This window comes from Lycorma delicatula, chromosome 2 (assembly GCF_047948215.1).
Source record: "Lycorma delicatula isolate Av1 chromosome 2, ASM4794821v1, whole genome shotgun sequence".
In the NCBI taxonomy this organism is placed as follows: Eukaryota; Metazoa; Arthropoda; class Insecta; order Hemiptera; family Fulgoridae; genus Lycorma; species Lycorma delicatula.
This window is the reverse complement of record NC_134456.1, coordinates 141,207,422-141,230,329: the sequence shown is the minus strand read 5'-3', so window position 1 is coordinate 141,230,329 and position 22,908 is coordinate 141,207,422. Positions and strand designations below refer to the sequence as shown.

At 32.1% G+C, this 22,908-nt stretch overlaps 1 protein-coding gene across 1 annotated transcript in view; it reads left to right on the top strand.

The window, feature by feature from the left end:
• LOC142319965 (uncharacterized) overlaps positions 1–22,545 on the top strand; it is a 36,858-nt gene extending 14,313 nt beyond the window's left edge. The window contains exons 5-7 of the mRNA XM_075357643.1: positions 5,557–5,701; positions 8,367–8,568; positions 22,234–22,545. Of these exons, the coding sequence (XP_075213758.1) occupies positions 5,557–5,701; positions 8,367–8,568; positions 22,234–22,273 (387 nt within the window). The 3' untranslated portion in view covers positions 22,274–22,545. The remainder of the gene's footprint in view (positions 1–5,556; positions 5,702–8,366; positions 8,569–22,233) is intronic.
• Positions 22,546–22,908: the final 363 nt, after the last annotated feature.

Here is a 22,908-nt window from a genome sequence, read left to right as displayed (position 1 = left end):
TCAAACAAAAGGTAGTACATTGTAAATAACAAACATCATGAATCACCTTTTTTTAAAAACAAATAATTGTTAAACAAATAAATGCCAAAAAAATGGATTTTAGAAATTAAATGTGTTTTAGAGAATGAAATTGGTCCAGTTTATTCTGAAACAATTGTTACTAAAGCATTTACAGCTGTAACGGTTTTTTGTATATTACAGATAACATGCAAGTTAGTATATTTTAATCCTACACTGCTTAAGCCACAGAATAAACATTATCTATGCACAAAAATAAATGTAAGAAATACATTACACAAAAATATAAAGATGCAACTCTGGAGTGGTGAACTTAATAGATACTACAATTCTTATTGGACAGATGGCATTTTGAGCTAAGGATACTTACTATAGGAACTTAATTTGTTGTTGTGGTAATTTAGAAAAACAGTGGAATATACTAAATGAATTATAGGGGTTGAAAGAAGGAAAAAGAGAATGTAATGGGGTAATTGTAAAATATAATCTAATAATTTCTTCCAAGAGATTGTTGGGTAGTTTAACAGCAATCTCAGTTAAACAATTTTATTTCACTAAAATTGCTGAAATATTTAAAAGTAAATTAAAAATTTTTAATTCTAAATTATTTTTTCCATTTTTTATGACCGCATAGGATCACTTTAGTCAGTCCATTATCCAACTCTCTTCAAAGGGACTGTTTGGACCTTGTGTTCTTCCCAGTACTTTTTCATATGTTTGGATCTCTGTGCCCTTTCTGTGTTGTTGAAATGTTTGTGTTATGAGTTTCTTTCTTGTGAGTGTGATGCGAGTATTTTTGTCCTTGATTTTTTTTCATTTAATTTTATCTTGTCTGTGATTTCTTCTAGTGTAAGGCCAATTTTCTTCAGATCCTCTCTTATTTCTCTTCATCTGCATTCTGTTTTGGTGTTTTTTGAGTCGAGATTGTATTGTACCAGCTGTTTCAGAAGTCCTCGAATCTTAATCTTCATGATGTGTCAAAAGAATCTTAATCTCCTCTTATACATGGTGTCAGTGATTGAATTCTTTGTACACAGCTTTGCTGGACACAGTCCACTACTACTTGTCTTTCTGGTACTTTTTGCTGACACAGGTTCTTCCAATAATTTCTTTCAATTTCCTGGAGTATGATGATCTTTGATTGTTCATTCAGGTGGAAGAGTGTTTCTGCTGTATATGTGGCTGTGTTGTAGTGTCTTATTTTCGTGTTTATGAAAGAAACGTTTTACTGCAGGTGTACCAGGTTTCTGTGTTTCAGGTGTACTGTAGGTGCCTTAGCTAGTTTGTTGTTTGGATTGAGGTTTTTTTTTCATTTAGGTTGTTTATTATTTCTCCGAAGTATTTAAGTTGGGTTACTGTCTTTATTATCGTTAATGTTTACTTCTTTTAATTGTTGATTTTTGGGGCATAATTTCTTTGTCTTTTTGAATGATACTTTAAGGCCAATTTTATTGTAATGTTTTGAAGTAATATCTGTAATAGCTTTGTAATATCTGTGTTTTAGCTTTGTCAATGTCATTTGCTAGCAGTGTCAAGTCAGTAAAACGTTTCAATAATTCCTCACAGTTCTGTTTTAGAGACCCTGCTTTGATCCTTATTTATTTTAATAGCTTGTGTAAAAAAAATTATTTGCAGTCCATTAAACATAATGTGGTCCATTTGGTAAAGTTGAACTGGTGGTTTGTTTTTAAACCCTTAATTCCAAAATTAAATATATGATTCTTAGCAAGAGGAAGAACATTCTTTGGGATTGCCCATTAAATTGTCATAATATGGATTATACTGTCAATATATATATATATATATATATATATATATATATATATATATATATATATAAAACATAGTATCTGTCGATATTATTTTAGAATCTTTCCGCAGATGTTAACAAAACTTGGTGAAATTATTTGTATAGAAGAGTCAATATCAATAATGAAGAAAACAATGCTATATCAAATAAGTATTTAGATCTAAAATCTTTAGTTTAGGATATAATAACCTCACAAATCAATTTATCCACATTAACCTTAATTTCATTTAGTAGTACAAACATACATGTAATCAACCATTCTACATAACCATTTTGTAGAACATAAAGATACAAAGGGACTAGAAAAGTTTTGCAATATGACTTTTTAAAATTTTTTTAAAATAATTTCTGCCACACATTCCCTTCAAAACCAGTCATCAAAGAAACCCTGCCATTTTTTATTAGAGATAGTTGGACCAAACAGAATTTTGATCCAATTCTGTTAAAAAGATTTCATTTGGTAATCTTGATGAACCTAATTTTTTATAAGTGGCTGGTAATTGCTGATGGCACACTTATCACACAAAGTCTTAAGGAGGTCTTCATCGCTTGTAAAATGCCTTTCTTTCAGTCTGTTCTTTACCTTGGGAATCACATATAGTGAGATCAGGACTATAGGGAGGATGATCTAAATAGTTTTATAACAGTGCTGGCCAAATACTCAAGAGTAAACTTTGGAGTAGTATACTGGAGTGTTATCCTAGTGAAGAAACCATGCGTCCATCCTTGAGTCTGGACAGAGCTTCTTGAGAGCATTGACTGCTCTAGGCAGGCATTGTAACTGTCTCCTGAGTTTCCAACACAACTTGCTTAAAACTCCTCTCAAACAAAAAAATACGATCACCATTCTCTTCTTCACTGATCTGGATTTCGAACAGCCACGAGGTTTTCTCATCTTTGAACTCTTCACTTTGTTTTGAGCCTTGATCAGGATGTCATAATAACACAGCCAAATTTTGTTACCTGTCGCAACGTTTTTTGCACAGGGAGATTTCCCATTTTCCAACTTTTTCAGTATTTCACAGCACTGTTTCACAGTGCTGTGATATCTGATTGTCAGTCAAATTACAAGGCACCCAAACGAACAAAGCTTTCTAACATGAAGGTAATCTCACAGAATAGCATGAAACTGAAGATGTATTAATGCTCAAGAAAATCTCTATTTGTGGTTGATCTGTTTATCTCAAACATTTTTTGTTTGAGATAATGTTTCACAGTCACAGACAAAGATGGTCAATCTAACCTAGAAACATCTTCAAGGCCAAAATTTCCTCCTTCACACTCTCAGTTCAGCTAAATATTGTTATACAATGAGAGCAATCCTATCTAAAGACAGGAGTCATTTCCTCTAATCAACACGTGCAAAATTATTCAGTTTTCAATCAAAAAAATATCACTACCTCTTTTCATTAACAGCTAAAAGGCAAATGACATTGAGACAATGACTATAGTGGCTAAGTGTAAGTTGAGAATTGTCTAAACATGTACTAACTTTAACCACCTGTGATGATCCATTTCGTCATACTGCAAAACTTTCCTAGTGTCCTTTGTATAGATTTGTGAACTGCAACAATGTAAAATGACATTAATCATCAAGTAATTACCAGATTAATTTAAGTCCTGGTGTGCTTATTCAGTCTAAATTCCAGTCACAGATGTTACAAAGTCAATTATGATAACTTAAGAGATCTACTGAAAAATACAGACTGGTCTCTTTAATTTTTTCTTTTTTTTATTAAGACTTACATCATGCCACGCAATGCAAGTTAATTTTGATTAACTGTAATATAAGCCATCTAAGCTGATGCCTTAAATGTCAGAGCACTTAATCACGTTAATGAGAAAAACTCAGATATGCAAAGACTGAAATTACTCAAATTAAAAGATTGAAAAATGAGATGATTAAAATTAGTTCTGATTTTTCTGAACAGACACATAATAGTGTTAAAATAATGAAAAATAATAAATGAAATTACATGCTAGAACTAAACAGAGAAAACAGGTTTAATGCTGATAGTAGGTAATGAGAAGCTGACTGATTTTCATGTAATAAGGAATAAATTTAATAGTTCTACCTAAGTACCAAATACAATTAAATCATTTGATTGTGTGACTGCAGCATGGCCATTAAAAAAAATATTTTTAGGAAGTACACATAGTTACTAATTTTTCATATCCTGCCATTGCTGATAAATAAGAAGTCTTTTCAACTCTTATCAGGGCATAAGTTAGCAGAAGATTGTTTAATATCTTCAGCATTCATCTAAGATTCTTCCACTTCCGCTGGTGTTATGTAATTTAAGTTTGTAACAGGTCTTTCCAAACATGTTAAAAATCACAAAAATTATATCCCTATTCATAAATCTATTAGTACCACTACTGTTAGGAAATTTCATGTGATTTCTTTATTGTTAGTAGTTTGCAGATTTAGATCTGATGATTACCATAAATCTTTTTCAGTGTACAATTTTATAATATTGAAATTGCTTTAAATAATTTTGTTTCTCAGATTTATTACAATTTAAATAATCATAACCTTAAGAAATTATCAAAGGCTTTGCTTTGATCATCAAAGCAGGTAGATCATCATTTACTATTAAAGAAGATTGGATATGTTTGGGGGGGGGGGGAATTGCATTAGAATGGTTGAGGGTACCTTTGAGAGAAAGCAATTTGTTCAAACCCAGAATCAATAAAAAGTGACATCTTAAAAATTAATTATGGCATACCATAAGCATTAGCCCTGGATCAATGATTTTATCTCTATTTTTTTAAATGACCTGTTCTCATCTCATCTTGAAAGTTCTTTTTCAGCTTTTGCTGATGATATTACCTTCATTTATGGAGCCCTGACCAAAGTTGCTCTCTATTGGACCATTCAGTCAGACTTAAATATGCTTGTCCTGTGGTATTGTTACTACAGACTTGCTTTGAATATTTATAAATTTAAGTTTATAAATTTTAACTAGTCTTTTATTCTGAAGAGAATTACTGCAGTATAACAAGATTGGATGTATGTGGTTGAAATAATATTAAATAAATGAATAGAAGATACCTTAGTATTAACATAGATGAGATCTCATGGAGTCATTATGCATAATCTCTTAAGTGATGTTTACAGTGTGTTCTAACTTTTTTGTTTGTAGCAACTGTGCCCTTAATGAAATAATGAACTCAGTTGAACTTATTTTGCTTACTTCACTTTAAAAAGAGATGAGAGTAGCAATAGAGCGTGGAAATTTTGTAGTAAATTCTTCTAGATGAAAGTCTGACACACTACAACACTACCATTTGGACTGGCAGGATTGAAATTGTCATGTAATTCCTGATAAAGCCAGATTTCCTATTCTCCCTAGCATATAATATAACATTATCAAGGCACTAATTGTCATGAAATTGCTTAATGGATAAAACCAGACCTTCTAATCCCTTCCAACACATAGATAGGCATTCACAAAGTGTGTATTTTTACTCACTAAAATTATAAAATAAAAGAGAATTCTTACTAGAATTGTAAAACAGATTCCTTATGATGATCTTAATACATCAGGAATGTTTCAAAGAAGAGAATCTTAAATATCTGTCAAACAACGCTAAATTACTATAACAAGGCAAAAAAGTAATTTGTCAAATAAACCAGTACCCTTTGACCACAAAATTTAAGCAAGCTGAGATTAAAATAATTATAATACAAATATGAATTCCATTAAAGTACTTGATCATTTCAGGAATGCATCAATTCTCTTCAAAAAGCAATAGCTGCAGCTGAATCGACTAATCGTGGTAACAATAGGACCACCAATGTTTGTTGCCAGAATGATTCTTTGGATGTAACAGAGCTGTTAAGCAGAAACAAAGAGTCTGAGGAAAAAGGTAAAAACTTATGTAAAACATATCATTTCATGATTGTGTATTATCTATGAATACAATATTTTTATAACAATAGATGGCAAATAATGTGTGTTGCAATCTTTTCTAACCACCAAATTTATTTACAAAATGTGCTTTTATGACTGTAAAAGCTTTTATTACAGTTAAAAACGTAAATTAAAAAATATGAGTATAATTCTCTTTTACAATTTATTTTAATTTTATGACGGCAAAGAAAGATGACTAGAGAAAAAATTTTTTTGACCGAAAAGAATTAAGATTAAAAACTTCAATGATTTTAAGATTTATCGTTAATTCAGCAAAGTTAAAGATCAACTGAACTGAAAATGAATGTAAATGATATGAAAAGCAATAGATTAATGTGAAATTGTAATATTATTCTATGAAACTATAAAATTGGTCTGTCTGAAAAGGTTGTAGCCAATCTTTGGATCAAGTAATTCATACCATGTGTACAGAGAATGTGAGGAGCAAAGTTATTAGTTATTAAGTAGCCTTCTTCAATAAGCCATGACAATTTTGCATTAGATTGTTGTACACAGACCTGCAATTTCCTGTTTACTACAGCGACTAGTCAGATAGCAATAGTCATTACTTCCAGAGAGGTAACTCTTGAGTAATGCTTGTATATGTGGAAATTATTTTTAAATAACTGATTTCAAGTACTGCAAAAGTTACTAAAAATTTGTTTTTACCAAATTCCTACTAAGCTTACAATAGTTATCATCAGTGTGATAATATCCCATACTGCTGAGAACTAACTTTATACATTCTAGAAATTTTTGCTGCAAAAGTCATTATACTTGATGCTATCAATGTTCACTAATGCAGACTGGAAATTACATACACATCATGGTTCTCCTCATAACATTAAAAAGCAAAACAATATTAAATAACCTAATAAAAATCAAGTAATGAATTACGACCAGTTAAAGCACTCAACTACTTTAATTTATTTAATTAAATAAAAGATAAAAGCACTAAACTTTAGGCTTTAGCAATAATTGATGTTTTTCCTCAGATGGGTATAATAATCTTCACAGGGACAAACCTTTCAGTTCTTTTTTATCTTTAGTAATTATTATTTTTCACTTTCTTTGTGGTTTGTTTATTAAATAATTTGTTTATATGTATTGCTGATTATTTGGAATTTCTATAATTAAATAAAAATAAAAGCGACATTCAAATGATTGAACAAGTTTTATATATTAACTAATAATGAAATTAACAGTACTTTTCAACATTATCCCCAACTCTGTTTAGATACTAGTCACATTTTTCATGACCGCTCTTATTCCAGTAGTACTGTTCATCTCAGTGACAACAAATTGTGTACTGCATTCTTGACCTGCCCATTGTTGTCGAACGTGATGCAGCATAAAAAAAAAATTGTATAATTGTACCCGAGAAATCAATTATGGATGAATAATTTGCAATGTATTCTCTGAGAGGACAAAAAAAATCTGATGGTGCAAGATGACTGCAAGGTGGATGTAGCAACAATTCCCAATCCAACTTTTTAAATAACCTTCCATGTCTTTTCAGCAGAATGGGCATTAACATAGAAGAATTATGCTTTTTGAGAGAGAATCCAAACTTGTACTCCTTGCTGTGGTTTTTACTTATTTTCTAACAAGTTACAATAATATTCAATGCTGACTGCATCTTGTTCTTTAAATAATCATAATGAATTGAACTTTTATAGTCCCAAAACACCATTAGCATCACTTTATCAGAAGCATAAGTTTTTATATTTTTTCCTGGCTGATGAACTCAGATATTTCCAATCCAGACACTGGCATTTGTTTTTGGCTCAACAACAAAGTTCCATCACAAGCTATTGAGATTTAAAAAAGCACTACCGCGCACCAAAGACTCTACTAATTAAGTTGCACACAAATGCGAATTGAGGTGACGTCTCATCCAACTTAATCATGTTTTGCGGTAATCCATCTCATCATGGATAATGGAATGTATAGTATCTATACTCGCACTATGAATTTCAGTAATTACCCCAATTTTTATGCATCTGTCCTGGTGAATAAGTTCATTAATAAAATTTTGCTAAGCATCAGTCAAAACATTTGCTGGTGTTTTCCACAATGATGAAAATCAGTGATACCTGTTATACCTAATTTTAACTGTTCAATTCACTTATAAAAGTTTATGGTTAATACACTTTTACCATACTGTTTTAACATCTACAAGTGAATTTTGGCCAGTCTACACCTTCAAGAAATAAGAATGTTATCACAGCACACTGTTCTTCAGAGTAGATGTTTCAAGCAGAGCTGACATTCTGAAATAAGCAAAAGAAGTTAAATATAGAAATTCTTTTTGAACAGCTGATATTTTTTAGTCAGTTTAGCCAACTTAATGTCAAAAAAATAAACAGAATAAAATGACATTTTCTGTTAAATACTTTCTCCACTGTTATTGCCATTTGTCTCTTTTTATTACTATCCTTGTACAAAATAGTTCCTAGTATAATAGTGCAGAAATACAGTGACAAACTTAGTCACATATTAAGGCCATTAATAGTAAACACAACTAACTTTCAAGTATGAATATAAGAATGATTATTCTGTACATTTATATAGAACATTAGAAAGATATTTAAATTTGGTTTTTATTATTACATTTATAGTCAATCAACAAGGAACGTTAATAATGAGTCAGCGCAAATGCTTATTAGAACAACATAAATACATTCTTGAACAAGAACAAGTAAGAAATAATATGCAAAAGAGAATTAGAGATCAATCCCGAAAACAAGCCGAATTAATTTATGAAAGGAATGTCCTTCAAAGTGAAATAGTCTTCTTGACAAATCGTCTTAGAGCTTATTTGTAAGTAAAAATTTTATCATTTAAAACAATTAATTCTACCATCTGTATACTTTAACACTTTCTAACATAACTTTATTTTTCATTTATTCACTTTTTCAGCTCTTTTTTTAATTTTTTCTTACCTAAAATATATCACCTGGCAGACTTCAATGTGGCAATCTTTTTAAGAATTCTATGTTTTAGATACAAATAATTTAAAAATTACCTAATTACATAATGTTTTATATATATAAAACTAAGGGTATCTTGTGAGTTAAACTTCAAGAAAGAAAGTAGACTTTATTTTTAAAGATTTTGCCAAAATATCAAATTGTTAAAAAAGTTTGATTTGGTAAACATAGGAACATAACCAGATCTTACGACAGTTATTTGACCATTTGTTTAATTCTGTAAAGAATATTGTGCTTTAATTGTAAAACTTTCTCAGGATTGATCAACTTTTTAATTTTAATCTGATTTGCAACCATTGTAAGGTAGTAAATTCGGTTACTTAACATCCTAATGATACATTTTTTTAATGTTCTTGGTTAAGTTCCTTATACAAAAAATATTTTTTTTAATTAACCGAATTATATTTTCAACAATTTTTAAGTGAAATAATTTTTTTAATTCTGGACAGGAGGTTTGGAGTTTTCTGTATATTCAGTCAAGAAATTTGTAGTAATAATATCAGCTAATCCCAATCAAATAAAAGTAAAACAAACACATCTAACAGTACTTTACAATTTATTAGCTTACACCTATAAATTCCTTACAAAGGAATTCATAAAAAGGATGAAACAGAAAGTAGAAGACACACAGAAGACAAGTTCAGATTAGTAGAGAGAGAGAGAGAGAGAGAGAGAGAGAGAGAGAGAGAGAGAGAGAGAGAGAGAGAGAGAGAAATGATACTGCATCTGAAATTAGTAAATGAACGCGAATAATGAAGAAATGAATGCAAAACTTCCTGGGATGCATTAGCATTGTGCATTCAGCATGACTGGAATAAAATGTGTATAATATACTAAATATGATAGTATTTTTCTTTCAATAGAAAAAACAATCAATCAACAATATAAAAATGGCATCTTTCACCTGTATTTTTTAATAAATACAGCATGATACTCTTAACAAAATTATTATCCTCTCTTCGGTATTACTCAATAGTTCAAGGAGAAAATTTATATGTTTAACTATGTCAATGACACTACTGTGAGTGATTTGTTGAAACAAACTAGAGCTAAGTAAAAACTGCAAATAATGGAAGAAGTTCAGCACCAAAAATATAATTTAATGATAGATCAAAAAAAATTATATGGTTGATTATATTAAAGGTGATTATACAAATTATAAAATTGAACAAGAAATGTAAATTGTACTACTACCAAGCCAGTATGATCACTAAAGGTGAGCAGGATAAAAGAGATGTTCTGAATAAAATTGAACACAATAGTTGTGTTTAAAAAGTATATGTTAATTATTAACAACTTGCACATCATCGCAACCCTATAGGGTGAAGACGCCCACCTTGTAACGTTACCAGTCACCACATCACCCCCTCTGTTCCAAGCTCTGAAGAGCTTTACTGGAGGTTGTCTTTAGACCCTTTAACTGATTACATTTCACAGTCATCAGCCAGGCCTCAGTTGGGATGCCGCCGCTGAAAATGCCTCGGCAGACATTTGCATCAGTAAAATACAAATAAAATTTCACCTTCATGTAGGCCCCAAACAGACATCTTCACATCCAACCTATCATAATTCCCTCAAACTAACTGACCAAACCTGTGGCCTAGTCCAGATGTCAGCACCGTTCATGACTGTGAATGCCTCAGAAAACGAACTTGCACATCAGTTAAGAAGCAAGAAAATTGTTAGTTATGTTTGGAGTATAGCACTATAAGGCTCTAAGGACAAAAAGGGTGGAAGAAGATGAAAGGCTGACCTTATTTAAAGTGTAGTACCATAGAAGAAAAATAATGAAAATATAGGGGATTGATCATGTTGACAAAACAACAACAAAGTCATGGAATGAAAAAAAATATTTGGAAAAACATTGAATTATGTGACAGCTGTGCTTGAATATTTCATGGACGGCAGGCATTTTCCAGTTAAATACATTTTTATTTGTGTACAAAGGTAACATATTGACCTTTTTCTAAACAAAGTATATGTTTCTGTCTGGATGAATTATTTTTTTTCGAACAAGTGAGTTTTTAACTTACTTTACATTGTTATTTTAAGGAATGCCGAACAGATTCTAGTAAAAAAAAATCTGAGGAAAGGTGAAATTTAAACAATTTTTTTTAGATAGGGGACCATTTCAAAGATTATAAAAACTTAATATAAAAAAGAGAGAAAAGTTACACATTAAAAGAATAAATACATATATACCAAACTGGTAGTAACTGGGCAAATAATGGTTTGCCAGAATTCAACAAAAAATCACAAATTTTCTAAGTAAATGCTGTGGTAAAGATATTTTTAAACATTGTTTACCAGTAAAAATAGAATAATTACCTTTTATTCTACCATACTAGTCATTAAAACACCATATAAAAGCCCTTATGAAAGGCACTTTCGAGGATGCTCTTGCATCATAAGATAAAAATGTAGTTTTATTTATCCTCACAATTGTAGGCTGATGCCCAATTACAACTACTAAATCTTTTGTTTTTAGATGAAAGATGAATTTAGTAGCACATAAAATAATTCCAAATCTGGTCTTGAAAAACAAATTTTGCTGTGGAAATCAGTGGAATCACTTAATAAAAATAAGTTTATAACAATAACAAAAAAATAAAAAATAAAACTTTGTTCTTAAATTTGTAAAAGTAAAATTTTTCTAATATAAATAAGACTATCGAACAGAATTGACTAATTTTAAAATTTGTTAGAAGTAATATTCGTAACAATCAACATTTTGTTTTGATTAATGTACCTAGGAACAGATCTTGTAATTTGATAGTACACCTTACTTATAATACTGTAAACTTAGATATAATTTTTATGGTTAAAAATAACATATTGTTGGTATAAAGATATCGTAATAAACAACCCTATATTATATAATATAATTAATAACATTTACTTTATTTTTCTGTTTTTGATAGTTAATTAGTTAATTTAAAAAAATTGTTTTAGTTATTTTATCATATGAAGCAGTAGCAGTATTAATTATTTTATTTTACGTTAGTAGTAGTTTAATTAGTTTAGTTAGTAATTACTTTGTTTTAATATTCATCGTACCACTTGTGTCACTTTCCAAAAAGTATAATAAGAAAAACAACTCTAAATGTTTCCAGCTACCCACACTATCAAGAGAGTACTTAAAATTAGTCAAAACATAAAGTTGCAATAAATATTCATAACTGAATAGTTATAACATTCAAATATTATAACCATATAATTATATAAATCTGGCCATTCGTCAATCCATCATATCTAGTAATCAGACACACCTACACTATCAAACCAATCCTGCAATATCACAACACAACCTTTGACATATATCCTATTTAAATGTCTAACCTTAGAATTACACCATAGAAACAATTATGGTTATCAAACTTGATATTTTCCAAAAATTAAAATGATTGGTTAACGATGGTAATTACATATGCGGACTTTGACATGGATAATGACTTTAAGGAAGCTGCTTCTAAAGTTTTATCAAAAGATTTATTGGACCAACCTGTTGATCCAATGTGTGTGCATTTAATGTTTGTTTAGCTATACGTTTGACTCTCTGAAAATAAAAAAAGACAAATTGGTGATGTTCTAGAATTTATGAAGAAACTATTCTGGAACCTAAGATCACAGACATTTTTTCTGTGCTGAGAAGAAATTCAGTCAGCCTTAAAACATATGCCCTTAACTGGGATGAAAAGTAGGACTTAAACCTGAATAATAATCTATCTACTGACAAAACAAAAACCTCAAAAGAATTCAGGGAATCTTTTTTTTTTTAATAAATACAATCTCAAAAATGCTTCTATGTGTATTTTTATGAGGAAGATGAGGATTAAAGACGTCTGATACTTAATAGCAGGGAATCAGACCAAAGATCAAATGATTCAGAAACAAACTTCTTCTACATTCAACTAATCAACAATTTTTTTTAAGCTTTGCAACAAATTTTTTTAGAATGAATTTCATAACAGAAAAATTCAACTATATGTAACAGACCTTTAATAATCTATTTCTAAATAATATCACAATCCTTAATTATCAACAGACCGATTTTTTTTTTTTTTTTTTTTTTTTTTTTTTTTTTTTTTTCCCTCAGATTATACTTATTCATTTTCAAACTTCCTACAACACTCCCAACCCCTTTAATATTAAAGTCAATTCTGTACAAGCTAGAGATGACACTGTCTAACTCTAACTAATTGATTGTACTAATGTCTTTTTTATATGCTCTGGTAAATAATAAAACACTACTTATGTGAATTGTTTTGTTCATTATTGACTCGTCAATATTGACATGACTAGTCATATTTTTCTTTTGGATTACTTACATAAGTGACATAAAGTAATTATATAAATAATTATTTGACATGTCAGTTGAAAGATAACAAAAATAAGAAAACATAAATATTTATTGGTAACACATCTCATGAGATAGTTACGAGCTGGTATTCAACAGATCCATGGTCACAGCAATAGGCAGCACTTAACAGCATGATACAACAGAATAATAAAATATTCAGAAATAATAATCAAAATGCTGCTGCCAAAAATTATTTATATGAAATAATGTACATGGTTTTATTTTCGGTTTTTTTTTTTTTTTACTTATTTAGTTTCAAAAATCATAAATAAATTCTTAAAATCAGATATATCTTTAGATGGTCAATTTATGTATTATTTCTAATATATTAAAAATTTTGCTTTAAAAATGTTACTACCTTGAAAATTCTGTACATATCAATTAAAACATATCACATATCTGTACATATCACTTTTATTATTTAAAATAGTGGATTTAAAAAAAAAATGTATTACTTAATTTCTTTTCTATAATAAAAACCCTCCCCACTTCACAATATATCTGATTTTAAGAATTTATTTATGATTTTTGAAACTAAATAAGTAAAAAAAAAAAAAAACCGAAAATAAAACCATGTACAGTATTTCATATAAATAGGTCAATATACGTAATTAACACAGTTTAAACAACTATGCCTTGCAAACAATTTGAAAATCACTTTTATGTAGGTAAATGCATATTATTAAGATAAATGAAAATAAAAATTAATGCAACTTTTTTTAATAAGTAAAAAAAGTTTTTTTAAAAGTAAAAAAGACCGACTTGATGGTATTACGCCACCCAGGGGATTGTCCGTTACTCTAATAGGCCCTCCCCACCTACCAGCTGGCATATGGCTGGCTGGCTATATACTGGCATGGCAGGTGTCAGGCCTACCGGTTGGCTCTTTTGAGATTTTTTTTTTCCTTTTTTAACTTTGTCCTTTACAACAACACACCATACCTATGTGTCGTGATGTGCTGTTTGGATCTTTTTCGTTTACTTTTTTAAACCTGATATATTTTTTAAGAAAACCTAACAGTCAACCCAAGGAGTCCTCAGCGGCTCTTGTTTTGGCCTGAATGAGTACTGCCAAGTCGTCAGCGTAAGCCAAAAGCTGAACCCCTTCAGGGTATGTCTGCTGGAGGACTCCATCAAAGGCCAGAACCCATAACAGTGGACTGAGCACTGAGCCTTGTGGCACACCACCACACATGCTAAAAAGTACCTCTTCTTCTTGTGCACTGACTGCACACCTTCGATCTCTGAGATACTCCTCTACCTGTCTCCGCAAGTATGGACTAATTCCTTTCTCTACCAGTGCTGTATTTATATGTTTCCATGCGATGGATCCAAACGCATTCTTCACATCGAGAGAAACAAGTATTATTTCTAAATAAGTAATATTTCTCGTCTGCCAAGTGCCGCTTCTAGCTTCATCAGCCCAGTTCACTACTCTGTTGATAGCATGTATGGTGGATCTACCTCTCCAAAAACCATATTGATTTGCACTAATTCCAGCACCCTCCTCAACCTCCTGCACAATGCGGCCAGCCAACATTTTTTCGACAACCTTCCCCATCTTGTTGAGAAGGCTCAAAGGTCTGAAGGTCGGTTGTCCCCCATTACCTGTTTTCTTGGGCAAGAAGACAACCCTAGCCTCCTTCCAACACTCCGAGAAAGATTTATTAATCAGCCCGTGGCTGGCCACCTCAACATTTCCCATGGCACTTTTTTAATAAGGCTCTTGATGATTGCCGCTGGAATCTTGTCCGGTCCTGGACTTTTCTTAACGGCCAGCATACCCCCAGCACATTGCAGCTCACTTAAGACAAATCGTCTACTGTCACACTCAGTAGGGATACTCTCCTCAACCATCATGCGAGGAAAAAGACTGGGTATTTGTGCTTTGGCCCATTCTTTTGTAAGAACGTGGAGACATCTTCCAAACCTTTTAGTAATAATTTTGTAGGCCATTCCCCATGCATCGTTATCTAAATCAGCACATAACCTAGCCCAATGCTCTCTTTTTTCTCTCCTTATTGTTCTATTAAGGACTCTTCTAGCATCAATGTATTTAATAGATGCTTCCTGATATCTCTGCCCACCTACTAGTCTGAGTCTTTGTTTGATGCGTCTTTTAGCTTGTAACGTCTGCTTCACGTACGCTATCTCTCTTGTCCACCAACAAACCATATGCTTTTTGACTCAATTATGTGACTCCCTGTCCATTTCCTGCTTGATAATTATAGACAATGCTTCTGGCGCAATGTTCTCCATCGTTGACAGTCTGGCAGCCACTCTGTTGGTTATCATGTCTATTTGATCAACGGAGAATCTAAGTAAAGGAGTTTGATCATTACTCTTGAAACTAATGTCATCTAGAATCAACATAGTGGCATAATAGTCACTTGCTATGTCCTGCTAGAGGATCTCCCAGTTCCACTGTTGGCTCCTCCATCTGTTATCCAAAATTGCAAGGTTAAGAATGGAGGTGTGACTCCTGGCCTCAAAGGTTGGTGTATCATCATTTATGCAATGGCAACCAACAGTCTCCATAAGTTCAGTTAACAATTCTCCTCTTTTATTCATGCGTCGACCGCTGGTTGCCACCAATCTGCTGTTGAAATCACCAAGCATAATAATATTTTTATCTGTGTTGTTAACTACATTTTGCAGCATATCAAGTGAACTGTTAAATACTGTACAATCAACATTAGGTGATATATATACGCCCACAATTAGCGGCATAGACGTCTCTACCGCCACTATGCCCTTGTTTCTGTAACTTAGTCTCCATGCAATTCTGTGGCTGATATCCTTAAAAGCCACGTCTCCCTCCGTGTCTGTCTGCCATCCGGATCTTACAGCCTCATAGACATTCGGCTCCGTGATAACCAAAAAGTCAGCATTCTTTTCCGCAACTATTCTGGAGACTAGATTATGAGACAGCGTATTCCTGTTGACGTTAGCCTACAGTATTCTAAGCATTCTGGTTTTTAACACACTGCCAAGCCCCTGTTCTGTGTTCTTGACTATTACATGTAAGACATTTCTTAGGTTCCTGGCAGTTAGCTATCAGGTGCCCTTTTCTACCACAATTAAAGCAGAGGTTAGTTCTATTCGGGGCTTTACAATCCTGAAGTCGATGGCCAGTGCCCCAACATCTAAAACATTTCTCCCCTTCTTCACGTATAAAAGCTCTACAATTTACCCAGCCTATTCGTAACCGTTGTTCAACCATTTTACACGCTGCCTTGTAAGATGTAATCACCGTCAAACCGTTGACGGTGATTACAAACGGTGAAACCGTTGGTTTCAGCAAAACCTGGTCTTAGAGAGATCTTAACCTCGTCAGTATCGCCGATCCTTGCCGTAATTGCGGCCAAAATCTCCTCCTCAGTCGCTCTCGACATCCATAATATGAACAGTCGTACGCCGACCAGCTCTAGTCTTCAGATCCACTTTTAGATCCGCCACCTTATCTTTCAGTATACTCGAAAACTCTGCAGCGCGTTTTGAGCCCTGTATTCTGACCACAACCTCTTCGTTTTTTTTTCCTTTTTTAATGAGATTACATCTTTAACGTCGTCTCTAGCTACAGCCGTCTTCATTGCTCCCAGGAGCTCTGCATATGTTTTGCTCTCAGACAACTACTATTGTCTACTATCCTCCGCAGGTGGAGTACCCTTCTTGATACGTATTTGTCCACGCCTAACCTGCGTGGCAGCCCCATCAGTATGTAGGGTCAAAACTTTTATCGTGTCCTCTTTTTCCCTATTCAAGTACGATACAATCTTCTTCATATAATTGCCGATGTTATTGTTAGGCACTAAATAGGACAAATTAGTAGTATTACTCGAGATTCTCCTCAGAGCTTTTAATATAATATACATTGTATTTTTGTCGTTCATGTTAGAATCATAAAATATTCTATACTTGCTTCGTCTCACCACTGTTTGTTCACCCAATACAGATTGCTCGTCTTTTAAGATATCTCCAGCCTTGTATTTAGGTCTTCTGGACTCGTCGTCGTCAATCACATGGACTCTGCTGACGTCGCTCAAACTGCAGGTGTCACCTACCTCCGAAGGCAATTCAGTGACCAGATTTAATTTAGTCCTCAGTGCGCTCGGCCATCTCTTTGGAAGTAGTTCTATGAGCTCTTCGTCTGTGAGTTCTTTAGAGAGCATTTGTTCCATGTCGTCTTCTCTATAGATAATATCCGTCTGCGTGGCCTGCGTGATTTGGATCAATGGTGCAGACAGTTCGGTCAATGCATTTAGTCCATCGTAAATTTTAAACTCAATTTCATGCGTAACTATGTATCTGTTCAAGCCAGGACCCATATGTTGTTTCAAGACCACCATTGTGAGGCCAAGTTGATATATGACTGCCCAATGTTTCTGGCAGCACTTCTTCCTCCTCTGAGGACCCTTGATGGGCTCTCTTTTTGCCTTTGACGTCAGTTTTCTTAATATGTGGAAGTTTCTGCGCGCTAGTACTTTGCCCGGATGTCCCTTCCAAAGGAAGCGATCTACGACGTCTCATTGTGTGGCGTTGCACTCAGGGGACAACCCCAAGTCCAACGAGTACCCACACGACCTTGTGCCTCAAAAAGAATTTGGGGGGTTCGGGCGGAAGGAAAATGTATTCTTCCAAAAATGGGGTCAAAAAATGTTTTTCTTTTTTTTCCCCTTTTTGGGGGAGGGGTCAAAGGGTCGGGAAGGTTGTGAAACGAATTTATGTCCAGGAATAAATTAAATAGGATAAGTGGTTCAGGAGCTATTGTTGGTAAGGATTTCCCCCTACAAAAACTCTACCTGTAGGACTTAGGAAATTTTTCTCTTGTTCTTCATACACAGGAGAATTTTTCTAAGTCCTTGTTTATGTCTTTTCACACACTTGTAGAAGCTTGTCTTAACACTTAAAATAATTCGCTTGAAAAGTGTATATTCTAACCTCAAATACACCTTAAAAACTAGTAATAAAGCGTTTCTCCTCACTTTGTTGTTATTCAGATGACACTACAAGTTCACTAAAACACAGTTACTTAATATTACCTATTATAAAAAGTAATATAACAGGTAAAAAACACCAAACAAGTAAGTTAATGTTTAAACTCAAAAAACTAGGTAAGTCCGTATCTGTAAACTCTTAAAAAGTGGTAGTCCAAGTCCAGAAACCAATCCTCTTATGTATCCAATAGCCAAATCCAAAAAAAAATTAACCGTAAAACCAAACTAATAATAATAACTCGCGGAGCAGTATACAAACACGTCTATTCACTGTGAAGTCTCCCACTCGACTAATACATTTAACCTAAGCCATTGTTACTATAACCGATTCAGACAGGCACATATGTAGGCTATACAAGGGCCAAAATTTTTATTGAAATAACTTATATTCACATTTTTTTTAACTTTTAACTAATGAAAATTAATAATTAGGGATATATGATGGAAGATTTTTCTCAAAATTGTTAATTATCACCTGAAATAAGGGTAGGAAAGTTTGGGTTAATACTATCATACAAATTCCACACTGACATCATCCACTAGATTGTATATGATCTCATGGTTATCATTCCATTAAGTGTTTTCCACTGCCATTTACTGAATTTGAAATACATTTCATTATAGTACAGGACTTCTCAAACCATGAAAATCACCTTTTTCCCAAATTTTACTTAGATAATCTTCACTTGGCAATACTGTTAATAATGGCATTAGTGGTATAAACTGCAACTAGTGTACTGATTACTCACAGCGTACAATCAAATTTGTTTTATATTTGGTATACAATTGTGTTAATAGTTAGTACTGCTTAACACTATCGTACTATTATTAAGAAGTCAACACAATTATACTATTGTTAACAAGTCATGTACTGAATATTTTTTCCTGATAAAAAATCTCATTTATAAAAGTTTTTCTAGAAGTTATGAAATTCTAAACCCTTTTTCAAATTTTTTTTTTTTTTTTATTACTGTATTACCCACTTATTTTCCTGCTACTATGTTCAAGACATTTAAAATGCTAATGAAATTAATTTAAAAATAATTTGAAATTTTTTTTTCCAGAGAAAAAATTCAGTTATTAGAAAAATCAATTGAACAATTCTTTGAGAAACAAAAAGCAAGAGATCCATGCCAATCTGAACCTTGCTCACAATCTCAAAATCAACCACCGCCACCACCACCACCACCACCACCACCACCACCACTACCACCACCACCACCACCAACATCATCTTCATCATCCTCACCAACTTGTTTACCTCCAGAAAATCGGACATCCTCACCACCACCAAAAACTTATTCGCCCACAGAAATTGAGCAATACTCAACTATACCAATAGAAATTGGACCAACTTTACTACCACCATCACAAAGTTATAGTTTACCTGCAAAAACTGAGCCACACCAATCCTCAGAAAAACCTGGCAGTTCCCAGCCACATAATCAACCTCCTCCACCTAGCATATCACCTCAAGAAACCGAATCAGCAACAGAAACACCATATATATGTATGAGAAAAAATACATTAGAAGAAATATTTTTGTTTGATAAAAAGGACCAAACAGCAAAACCTGAATGTCAATCAAAAATATGCTCTTCACACTTTCAAAATCTGGCACCAGCAGCTCCAGAATTTCCAAATGAGAAAAAAGATGAAACAGTACTAGAAGACATATATCCACCTGATACGGAAAATATGTCATCAAACATAAAACAATCATGCCAGTCTAGAATCTGCTCAAGACATTCTTATCAGAAGAATCAATCACCACTGCAATCATCACAATCAATGCCAAAAAAATTAAGTTATGTAGAAAAAAAAATAGATGCGTTTGAAGGAACAAATCCACCTGAAATAAAATACCCAAGGGGGAGATTGGATAAGCCAAATTACCCAAAATGTATGATTGAAGAAGAATTAACTTGTACACCCAAGATAATGGACAGTCCTACTGAAGGAGTAGATTTATATGAAAGAAGGCAAGGTAAAGGAAAGCTTTTAGAAAGAGTATGTCAAAAAGTTTGTGAACAACCAACATTAGATGTATGTTCTCAGGGATCTGATGTAAGCAATCGTAGCTCAAATTTAAGCTGTTCAATAACACAACAACTGAAACCACATTATGATCTTAGTTTATACAGATATGATGAGGAAACAAGGACAATAGATCCTAAAGCCATCTCCGTACCAAAATATAAAGATGATGACTACATACCTACATTCAAAAGTCCTTCTCGTGCATCCAACACAGTGATTGATGAATATGACTCGCTTAAACATTTTACAAATGAATTTATGTACACTATACCAGAAAAGATAATTGCAACAAATGTAGGAGCTTATTTTAATAAACATCCAAAACCAAAACCTCGTGTAATGACACCACCAACAAAGCTCCACAGAGTACAAAGAACAAATGTTTGTGCAGAACCTGACAAACCATCTCATACATATTCTTGCTCTACAGAGGAAACAACCTGTAAAGGATCTCGTAAAAAGAAACAGGTAAGCTGGAGCCATTTAACAAAAATCTATAATTGTCTTTTGCTTCAATCTAAAGGGATTCAGGGATTAAAACTGAATTTCACAATCATTACCAAATTCTTAATCGACGAATACAATTAATTTTATTTAAAATAATGAAGTGTTTTAAAAGTTTGATAATGGATCAGTTTAATCATATGCTAATGTAGATATTCTCAGAACCATTCACTTAAGCATCCCAACCCTGTATGGGGAAGACGCCCATCAACACCTCCTTTATCAGAGGTTGTCTTTAGACCCTCTAACTGATTAGATCTCACAGTCATCAGCCAGGCCTCAGTCAGGATGCCACCGATATAAATGCCTCAGCAGACATTTGCATCAGTAAAATACAAATCAAATTTCACCTTCATGTAGGTCTCAAACGGACATCTTCACATCCAATCTAAAATGATTCCCTCAAACTAACTGATCAAAACTGCGGAAGCACAAACCCTGCTTAAGATACTTAATTAGCTAAAGAAGTAAGAGTGTTTGCTGAAATTTTTTATAAATGTCGTTAAGTAATCAGTTTAATCCCTCTGCCTCTTCAAAATTTGTTTAACCTTATGTATGTTATGGTGTTGCATTTTTATAAATAAGCTTTTGTGCCCAATTTTAGAAACATTTTTTTCTTACCATTTGTATCTCTTATCTGGGAACATCATGAACTTCTTGAAAAAAAAAAAACAATGTATATGTTTAGTGGAATGTATAAATTTCAGTTACTAAACTTACACCATGTCATAATTTAGGTCATAAGATTGAACTATACATAATTTTTTGTTTATTTACATTTTTCATTAATTAGAATTAAAAATAATTTAACACTACTTGATGTTCCTGTGCCATTCAAAAGTTATGAAAACTCTGAAGCTGCAAAAACATAATACCCAGTTAAGTCATAATTAACTTTACTTTTACTTTATTCTAATACTATCTCATAATTTGAAACTTTCTAGACATTTAAATAATACGAATGGTCTTCATTCAGAGTAGATATCTGCATCATTAGATATCTCACAGTGTTATTTATAAAGCTTTCTGCAAAGTGGTATTTGTCTCTTATACTTCTTAAAGTATAATGAATGACTTGTTCATAGAGATGATGATTATAGATCACCTTGAGATCAGAAAGTAGTAATATTTACCATAGGAACTGGACAGTCAAAAGAAACTCAAATCACAGAACTGTCAATTCGATGTTGATCCTTTCTTCAGTATTCATAAATTAATTAATAAAAGGTGGACATATAAACAGGAAATTTTATAACAATGTTTTGAGCTGGCTGAGGGAAAATGTGAGATGCCTGCAGGCATCTGAAGTAACATGGTGATGTGCACCTTCACTTGCTCAAATTGAGACAGTTTAACATACTACTGTAGGCTTAAGGCAGATGTTAAGAGTCTATAAGAGCTTATAAGAATTACAACACAATTTATAATAATAAAGATGTAGATAAAATTCATCCATATAAAAAACAATTTTTTACTAATATTTATTTATATTTTGTTGTATATATACAACAAAATAAAAATAATATTTGTTGTGTATATTATAAAAAATATTTGTTGTATAAATTACATCTAATTTCTTATACACATTTTTCAGGATTCAGGATTTGGATGTTTATAAAAAATATTACAAATAAATGTGTATAACAAAATCATCAATTATTCGGTTTTGCAACAGACAATAATCACAGCTACATGTGTGATGTTAATGTTATGTATTATGTCCAATTGGACTGTTATTTTAAATTTATAAACAACTTATATTTGTTTCATTTGTATTATCAGACTGTATGTATGCAAAACTATAATAAAAGAAAATAAAATTAAAAAAAATTGAGAATTACTTTTTACAATATTAAATTGAATATATTTGAGAGTAAACAGGTAATATATTTGAGAATTTTGTATACATTAAATATCAGTACAGAATACGGCAGTGAAATATTAATTTACTTTCTTTAAACACAGGTAAAACTGAATCAACAATCAAACTTAAACACTGTTTCTTCTTGTTTTTATCTGATGTAACATATTAGTAAAATAAATGTAATTCCATAAACATTATACTTGAATTTTCATTTGTTTCTTTTTTTTCAACTATTCTTAGAATTTAAAAGTACTCATATTAAAATCTTATGACTTGAATCTAACAGTTGTTTGTGCTGGACATTATAAAATTGTTTATTAATAAATAATCACCTATTTACTAAATTTGCTATCTAAATCGTAGTTAAAATAAAATTACATAAAGTTAAATTAACAGCTAAAATAC